This window comes from Poromitra crassiceps (genome assembly GCF_964638095.1).
Source record: "Poromitra crassiceps genome assembly, chromosome: 2".
In the NCBI taxonomy this organism is placed as follows: domain Eukaryota; kingdom Metazoa; phylum Chordata; class Actinopteri; order Beryciformes; family Melamphaidae; genus Poromitra; species Poromitra crassiceps.
Genome location: NC_139624.1, coordinates 28,587,785 through 28,597,317, shown reverse-complemented (window position 1 = coordinate 28,597,317; position 9,533 = coordinate 28,587,785). Strand labels below are relative to the sequence as shown.

Genomic DNA, 9,533 nt, shown 5'->3' with positions numbered 1-9,533 from the left:
AAAATGGGAAAAGTAATAGGCGTAAAGACTTTATTCACGCATCCGTCGGTAAATTAAGGAACAACGGCATTGAATCTGTACGTTTTCTTCCCGAGGCGGTTTTCAAGATGACAATGGTGCTGAAGGAGGAAAAAAGACCGAATTTCTTGCAATTCCATTGAAAGTAAAGTACTCATGGAGAAAGGAGCAAGACGGGAGTCATGAGCACAGGTTTGTTTCCTGGGGGAGCTAACTTTGCAAAATCCTACTATGCAAGTCCTATTGTGGTTAAAAAAATACCGTTTGCATTCGTCTCTGCTAACAGCAACCGAAAAACAATCCAATTTGAACGTTGTTACCCGATGTTAGCAAGTCTATTTTTACACGGCCCTGGTTAACGTTAATTACAGTTTTTCTTAATGATAGCTCTTAAAAAAGATATGAGAGGATATGCTCGACCTCATTCTCGTGCTTCCTAAAAACGCGTAAGTTATCATAATGAAGTGATTTCCCTTTCCATCTGTTATTGCAGCCACTGTCAGCTGGGGGGGGGGGGGGTAAATCCTTTGTCTCAAAACATCTGTCCTGCTGTTGATGCAACAATCAAAGTCGGTAAGCTTCAATATTAAAATCGAATGTAAAATAGTAACGCTAAACATGTGTCTGGATGAAGCGGGATACCCTCAATAAATCCGTTCCACCTAATGGGATATGTGCCAGTGCCACCGAGCTCTACAGATTTTTTCCACTGCATGAGCGGTTTTACCCCCGATATGTGGCTTTCACTCTTGTATAGAGAGCACATCACATCAGGCCAAATTCCAACATCTGGCAGTAACGTTATAATGCCTGCCTATCGCCAAACGCACATACCTGATAGATAGAACATAGTTTAATACCTTTTGTAGGCTATTTGGTCAATTCGGCACAACAACAAGCAGCATTTAATTTTGAATAAAAATGTAAACTTTTCGTCTGGTTCTCACTCGCCTGTGCTGTGCCAATGTCCACCACGTAACACACAGTATGTTGGTAAAAGTAGCTGTGGGCGGCGAAGTTCTTCAAATTGAGATTTTAGTGTAGCCTAATACTAGCCGGTGTATTTGTTTATATTCCGAATTGAAGAGTAGCTTCGAATGATTCGTAAAATACTTTTAAAGACATTGTTCTACATTGTATGTGGCTTTACCGATAATCAGGACCAGATTACGCCCATAGATTTTTGAATAGAGTTCGGCGTAGGTCTCTCCCAAACAAACCAGAATCGGGGCTAAAGCGGTTTCTGGTCATTGGCCTCTGGGAACATCCGCTAGAGATGACTCCGCTTCTCGTGGTGCCGGCCAGCCAAGAGTTTCAGGCAGTTAAGTGAGCGGAAAATATGCCCTACAATCTCACTTAACAGCTTTTTATGACTGGAGAGACTTTTTTATTCAACCTTTATTTTACCAAGTTTAGTTCCTGAGATTAGGAATCTCTACAAGAGAGACCATGGCCAAGAAAACAGCATCAAGACTAACATACAGGGTGGCTGCCCGCAAGAATGCAAGTGTATGAAGATACACACAGGCAAAGTCACATCAGAGAAAGAGCATGTTAAAACAATGTAGCAAAATAAAATCGTCTATAAGGACTTAAAAATATACACTGTCCAACCAGCAGGTTCGCAAACTTATTTAAATATCGACTAAAAAGTAAAGACAAGTCTGACACTAGATTAAACTATCCAAGAGAGACCAGCTCTTTCACCCCCCCCCCCTTTTCTGTGAATTCCATGTTGAGGGAGAGCAGAATACATAAACTTGCCTAATTCATTTACAGAAGAGTAGACAGGAGAGCATGCAGAGTAAATATCCTCATAAGACAAATCCACAATACCACAGACACCACCACCACCAACATTCACCAACTAAAATGAAGATTCATTGCTCACAAGTCACAATCCACTGTAACAACTAAAATATGTGGAGTAGAGGCGGTAAGCATGCCAAGCTCGCTCATGTTCAGGTAGGGCATCAAATTCTCTTGTGGATCTGTATTTATAATCCAGTTTTACAGTGTGAGAAGTGTCACCCATCAGGTTAGAGAGACAGTTATAGACTAATTACATTATAATAAATGAAAGTAGTTCTACAAAGACGGTGTGACAAGAGTCCAATTCAAAAACACTGAAAATGTATTGAAAGGGCTCATTGCGTTTGATCTTCTTGTCAAACACCTAATCTATTTTTGATCCCTAAATGTATGAACACACAACTCCCACCCTCGGTTCTTAGCTGCAATAGTCCCCTGTGACCCCAAGACTGACTTTTTGACCCCAGCCTTAAGCACATCTTGCAGCTGTCTACACTTATGTTGGGGGAGGCGAGGTGGAAGCATGCTTTCATGTGCTCTGCTAGCGATGTATGCTTCATTCAAAAATTAGGGTGGTTAAATGATTGTGGTCTGGTCTGCTGTGTAAATCTCTTCTCTTCCATCCCACAGGTGTGAAGAAGCCTCCATTAGCGCCCAAACCTAAAATCCCTGCTACCACCAAACCCTCACCCCCGCCCATCGCCCCTAAACCCGGTCTTCTCACCCAGCCCTCCGTTGTCTCCCACCCTTCACCTGCTACTCTGAAGAGAGCCAAACCGGTTGTTGCACCCAAACCATGCATCCCCAAACCCTCTGCCTCGCCTCCCGCTGTCGTACCCCCGCTAGCCAAACCCGGCACGCCCCACAACCTATCTCAGGAACACCAGGAGGCTTCAGATGACAGCCTGTTGCGGCTCAACTCAAAAAATGGCATTTTATCGGACTCTAGCAATCGTGAATCGTACTACATCATTCCCACATGCTCCTGCGCGCTCCAGGAGTGCCCCCAGTGCCAGCGCCTGGGCAACGGAAATGCGACCGAAATGTGTGATATGCATGATGACCGGTTGCAGAATGGGAATACCGCAGAAGGATGCGGGCTTCTGGCGGTGGCGATGAGCCCGCGAGACCGAGTAGAAAACTGGGAGGGAGTGGCTGTGGAGAAGGGCGGAGTTGGATTGATCAGCAACAACATCCACCCTAAGCCCAAGGACAAACCCCAAAGACAGAGACACTTGGACAGGGGATTGGGGAGCAGAGAAGCGCAGAGGAACGAGGAGCAGCAGGGGAAGGGGTCGGAGGAGGTTGTAATATACCAGGAAAGTGCTTTGGGTCAATCATTTATGGTTTCAGAGATGGAGGTTCCTCACACACAAGACTCTAAATCCGCCTGTGATGTTGCAGGCAGCATCATTTCCCCGAGTCTCACTGCTCACCGGCCACCATCTCCATCGTCTTCCCCAGAATCCTCCTCTCAGGGAGGGAGTGGCATCTCCTGCGCTGATCAGCAGGTTCCCGCTCCGCCCAGTAAGCCTCTTCCAGTCCCTCACCCACGCAAACCCAAGAAACCAGTCTTGGTGAGGCAAGACTGCCTGGAGGACGCAGTGCCGGAGGAACCCAAACAGGGGCTCGAGACGGGGGACTCCGAGGGGACGCAGAGTCTAGCCGGTCTCTCTCTCAGTTCAGAAGGGGAGGAACTCAAACAAGATGTAAGCGACAACCCCCTGCATCAACAAGTCCCAGGTGTGGTAGAGGACGAGCCCGACGCCCCGGTGCCCCCCCCTCGACAGACTTCCCTCTCGCCCCGCATGCGCAGGACGATCCACGTGCCTCCATGTCTGTCCCTGAACAGAAATGCCTTGTACTCCTTAGACCTGCTCTCTCAGCCGCCGCCCGACTTGCCGAGCCACGATGGGAAAAAAGACGGCGGGGGGCATCATCGGGTGGAGGAGGACGAAGAGGACGGGTACGGCGACTTTGAGCGTTACCCCATCACGCACAGCCTCCCCAAGCAGATCAAGCTCGGCTGCCACCCGCCTCTGGCCAGCACCCGGAAAGCCTTTTCCGCCGAGGGCCAGGATTCGCCGAGGGCGCCCCCCCGGAAGCCCCAGAGACACAGCCTCCCCGCCCCCCCTCCGCCCTGCATCACCCCCCCTGCGCCGCCGCACGCCAGCACCCCCATGAGGGAGCTGCCCGCGCCTCCCCAGGAGAAGACGGCGTGGCGCTTTGCCCGGCCCTGCGTGACGTTCTTCAGCCGACAGATGCCCTCCAGGAGCAGCGTGCCCCCCCAGGGCCGAGCCCCGCTGCTGGGGGGCAAGCAGAGGGCACAGTCGTTTTCCACCGCCGACCTGGCAACCCGGGCCGAACACAAGAGGAGCCTGTCCTTCCGGAAGCTGCTGGAACTCCGGCTCTCCGTCAAGATGCTGCCAAAGCTGTTGGCCAAGGGAGGGCAGTCCCTGGACTGTACCAGCGCGGAGTCGAATAGGGGGGAGAAAAACCTGGAGCAGCCTAATAGCGGCACGGGGGAGGCTGACAGCAGCAGAGAGGGATCAGTGGAGTATGAGAATGTTCCGCTGTATGAGGAGATACCAGAGTATATGAACCTGCCATTTCACAGTGCACGACTGGGCTGGCCGCACGACCCCGACGACCCAGACGACCCCGATTCAGACATCTATGAGGTGCAGGATCCCTATCGAAAATCCCTGGGCGACGAGTACGAGAGGTGAGGAGTTTTATTCAGAGTGTAGCTGTCTGTATGAAACATGCTGCATTCTTTTATTTCCCTCTTTCACTCACACTTTCTATGAAGAATGTCCGATTTGTGTGTGTCTCATTTTGTTGTGTCTCAGTCCGTGTGCCATGATGAGGATTCATATTTCAAAGGTGACAGCAGTAACATAATGGACCATTCTAATCTCAGGTGAATGAGACGTCACCTGAGGCAAATAGCCTCAGTGAAGCCATCACTTATTACATTACCGCAGTATAATTGAGACTGAATATGAGACCACTGTGTGCCAGCCTTTCTGAATGAAATGGATTTTTTTTAAAGCTGTAGAACAATGTCACGTGTGTGTGTGTGTGTGTGTGTGTGTGTGTGTGTGTGTGTGTGTGTGTGTGTGTGTGTGTGTGTGTGTGTGTGTGTGTGTGTGTGTGTGTGTGTGTGTGCGCGCGCGCGCGCGTGTGTGTGCGCGCGCGCGTGAGTGAGTGTGAGGGGGGGGCGGTTGAGAGAAGGAAAGTTGATGTGGGCCAAGCTCTAGCCCTACTATTCAATATCTAACCCATGTTATTGCCATGCAATTTCAGGTAACGGTACAGTATGGGAGCTAGGGCTGTGAATCTTCACTGGCCTCACGATTCGATTCGATTACGATTCAGAGGGCTACGATTCGATTCGATAACGATTATCGATGCATCTCGATGCATCGCGATGCATCTTAAATCGATGCATCACTTTTTTTCCCGAATACATGATTTTTTTTCTCACTTTCTTTTTTCTCACTGTGTGGCTACTTTTAAAATAAAAGTGCATTTAGAATTGCATTGTATTATGATCCATAATTAAAATAAACAACTGCATGTACTTCCATTATATTTTATTTGATTATATAATTTTTTATTTTTTATTATTATTATTTTAATAATCGATTTTTGACATTTGTGAATCGATGCAGAATCGTGCAGGTCCGCATCGCGATGCATCTTATAATCGATTATTTTTGACACCCCTAATGGGAACCATTGTATGCTACATGGTGCTATGTGATATTATCACCAGTCTTCTTGTGTATAGTGTGAAAGTCAGTCTCGGAGCTAGTGTGGCATTGAATGTGAATAGAGCATTGATGTGCAGCAGGTCGGCCTGTTTTCCTGTGGGTTATTTTCAGTGGCCAGAGCAGGAAATGTCTAGCCTGACTCCACCAGACGGGGGCGGCATTGTTCCACAAATTCACAATCCACCTCAGTCTGGCCCTGGCCTCAGAGATGCATTCAAACCGGCCGCCACACAGGCGCACCAATCAGCGTGAGCTAGGGGCGGGCTGTGGCGAGACCGGGTGTGACGCCACCGAGAGGCGCCTCTGCGTTTGTAGTTCTTTCACTATTCAACATGGCGGCGGCTACCGAGGCTAGCTCCAGTGTGCTAGTCAAACATTCTATTCAAAACAATAAGCTAACATAAACGTTAAACACTTGATCTTACAGTGAGTACGAAACCGTAACTGTATTGCTGTAATGTTATCAACTATGAACGTTAGTAAACAAGACATTGTTGTAGAATTTGGGGAGATAGCCTTCAGACCGCTAATGGCTAACGGCTAGCCATTCACGCAAGTCACACAAACACAAAGCCCTTCTCACTCACCACAGCCCAGTAAACATGCAATCTGTTAAACCATAATTTTTGTTCCAAATCGAAATAAATCATAACGTTAATCAAAATGCCACTGAATTATTAGCTAATCAACACAGAACTGCAAAGATCAGTGTGATGTATTGTCCCTTTACTGCTAGCTGAAGTGTATTCTGCTATGATTGGAATGTTGGCTGCTGTTTAATAAACCACGTTAACTCACGTTGGTGTCCGAGTGACATATTATGTTATACAGGCGAGATTAAAGATCTCAGGATACAATACAACAATCAGTTTATCTGATATTTTCCCCCGCTTGCATAAATTATACTGTGAAGTGTGAATATAGCTCTAGCATATAGTAGTCCTATATGTCTGATATTTTGGAGCTGTTATTCGAGAAATTGGTTTATCGATAGAACATACCGGTAGTTTAAGATTTTGCACTTGTACTTTAGATAGGGGGTAAACAAACGTCATGGGAGCCAATACTAGGAATACGGTATATCAACAAGGAACCATTCTTAAAGTTAGAGATTATATCCAAATACATGCTGCATGGTATAACCAGGGTGTTTTTCCTCTTCTCTGTTGACGTCCTCTGGGCTCCAGGCAGCTCCCTTTCGCAGATTCATCTGACAACATCTTTATGCATTTACATCGTCTTATCATTTGACCCAATCGTGCCTCAAGACCAGCAGATTATGTAACAACAACACCACACACGGCCGTCATTTCTCCGTTTAGTTTATTATTACAAAAGTAAGCAAATAACATTCTCCAGTCATGCGTAAATATCTACCATTCCACTGACACATATGCTAAAATTCACCAGTTAAATAGTAGCGTTAAATCATTATATTGTATCAAAGCATTTGGTTGTTGCCATGATCATAAAGGCTAGAGAGCGTTGCGTCTCCATGACGTTAGCCGTCCAGGGTGCGTGCCACTCGGTGTCATATCGTGTCATCAGTTCCCTGAAGAAACGAACAACGATATGTGTTATGAATGAATCGCTGTTAACGTTAACATTAATCATCAATCATCAGACGTAGCACCCCAACCTCCAAATGTTGCTATCGTTAGCGTAACATCAGTTAATCCAATCAGTTACATTTAACGTGCAAAATGGCCTACCTGCACTTCATCCTCAGTCAGACATCTGCAGTAATTCTTCTTTCTTTTGGCAAATTGAATAGTCAATGGTTGCACCCAATATTCACCTTACAAAAACAGCAAAAAATCTGCGACCTCCATGCTAACTATTAGCAATTGTAGTCCTAGCTGATCAGGCGCTGCTACGTCATGAAGGGAAGTCGATCTGATTGGTTGGCGCTGGCAAGCCCAGACGGTGACAGACAGACGGTCCATCCAATCACCTGCCTAGTAGCTTGAAAAAAGTGACCGCCCTCTTCAGCAATGTAGCTTGGCCGAATCCAGATGGATGTTGTTTGTGAAACAGATATTTGAAGCAAACTCATCGATCTGGCAGCGTCAGGTTAGGAAATGTCTGAGAATGGCAGAAACGCCATACAGCACTCTAGAACAGGGAAAATAAACCTCCTGCAACCACTAGCCTCTCCTCCTCCTTGCTCCGCCTCCCGCCCTCTCACTGTGTCTAGCCTCATCTTAACTCCTCCTCCTTGCTCCGCCTCCCGCCCTCGCACTGTGTCTAGCCTCATCTTAACCTCATCACTCCACCCTCTCACTGTGTCTAGCCTCATCTTAACCTCATCACTCCGCCCTCTCACTGTGTCTAGCCTCATCTTAACCTCATCACTCCACCCTCTCACTGTGTCTAGCCTCATCTTAACCTCATCACTCCACCCTCTCACTGTGTCTAGCCTCATCTTAACCTCATCACTCCACCCTCGCACTGTGTCTAGCCTCATCTTAACCTCATCACTCCACCCTCTCACTGTGTCTAGCCTCATCTTAACCTCATCACTCCACCCTCTCACTGTGTCTAGCCTCATCTTAACCTCATCACTCCACCCTCTCACTGTGTCTAGCCTCATCTTAACCTCATCACTCCACCCTCTCACTGTGTCTAGCCTCATCTTAACCTCATCACTCCGCCCTCTCACTGTGTCTAGCCTCATCTTAACCTCATCACTCCGCCCTCTCACTGTGTCTAGCCTCATCTTAACCTCATCACTCCGCCCTCTCACTGTGTCTAGCCTCATCTTAACCTCATCACTCCGCCCTCTCACTGTGTCTAGCCTCATCTTAACCTCATCACTCCGCCCTCTCACTGTGTCTAGCCTCATCTTAACCTCATCACTCCGCCCTCTCACTGTGTCTAGCCCCATCTTAACCTCATCACTCCGCCCTCTCACTGTGTCTAGCCTCATCTTAACCTCATCACTCCACCCTCTCACTGTGTCTAGCCTCATCTTAACCTCATCACTCCGCCCTCTCACTGTGTCTAGCCTCATCTTAACCTCATCACTCCGCCCTCTCACTGTGTCTAGCCTCATCTTAACCTCATCACTCCACCCTCGCACTGTGTCTAGCCTCATCTTAACCTCATCACTCCACCCTCTCACTGTGTCTAGCCTCATCTTAACCTCATCACTCCGCCCTCTCACTGTGTCTAGCCTCATCTTAACTCGATCACTCCACCCTCTCACTGTGTCTAGCCTCATCTTAACCTCATCACTCCGCCCTCTCACTGTGTCTAGCCTCATCTTAACCTCATCACTCCACCCTCTCACTGTGTCTAGCCTCATCTTAACCTCATCACTCCACCCTCTCACTGTGTCTAGCCTCATCTTAACCTCATCACTCCGCCCTCTCACTGTGTCCTACGACACTCCACCCCCACTTCACTCACTAACCTCATCACTCCGCCCTCTCACTGTGTCTAGCCTCATCTTAACCTCATCACTCCGCCTCTCACTGTGTCTAGCCTCATCTTAACCTCATCACTCCGCCCTCTCACTGTGTCTAGCCTCATCTTAACCTCATCACTCCGCCCTCTCACTGTGTCTAGCCTCATCTAACCTCATCACTCCGCCCTCTCAGCTGTTCAAGCCTCATCTTAACCTCATCACTCGCCCTCTCACTGTGTCTAGCCTCATCTTAACCTCATCACTCCGCCCTCTCACTGTGTCTAGCCTCATCTTAACCTCATCACTCCACCTCTCACTGTGTCTAGCCTCATCTTAACCTCATCACTCGCCCCTCTCACTTTTCTAGCCTCATCTTAACCTCATCACAGCATCCTGTATAGCATCTTAAGCCTCATCACTCAGCTCACTGTGTCTAGACTCATCTAATCCTCATCCATCCTCCCCCCTGCCTCTCTTCCTGCTGTGACAACGTTTGAACTAGGATGTTCATCAAT

At 47.8% G+C, this 9,533-nt stretch overlaps 1 protein-coding gene across 1 annotated transcript in view; it reads left to right on the top strand.

The window, feature by feature from the left end:
* Nucleotides 1-200: 200 nt before the first annotated feature.
* fgd6 (FYVE, RhoGEF and PH domain containing 6) overlaps nucleotides 201-9,533 on the top strand; it is a gene marked incomplete at its 5' end in the record, with an annotated part of 33,714 nt that continues 24,381 nt past the window's right edge. The window contains 2 exons of the mRNA XM_083661857.1: nucleotides 201-210; nucleotides 2,461-4,555. Coding sequence (XP_083517983.1) covers nucleotides 201-210; nucleotides 2,461-4,555 — 2,105 coding nt within the window. The remainder of the gene's footprint in view (nucleotides 211-2,460; nucleotides 4,556-9,533) is intronic.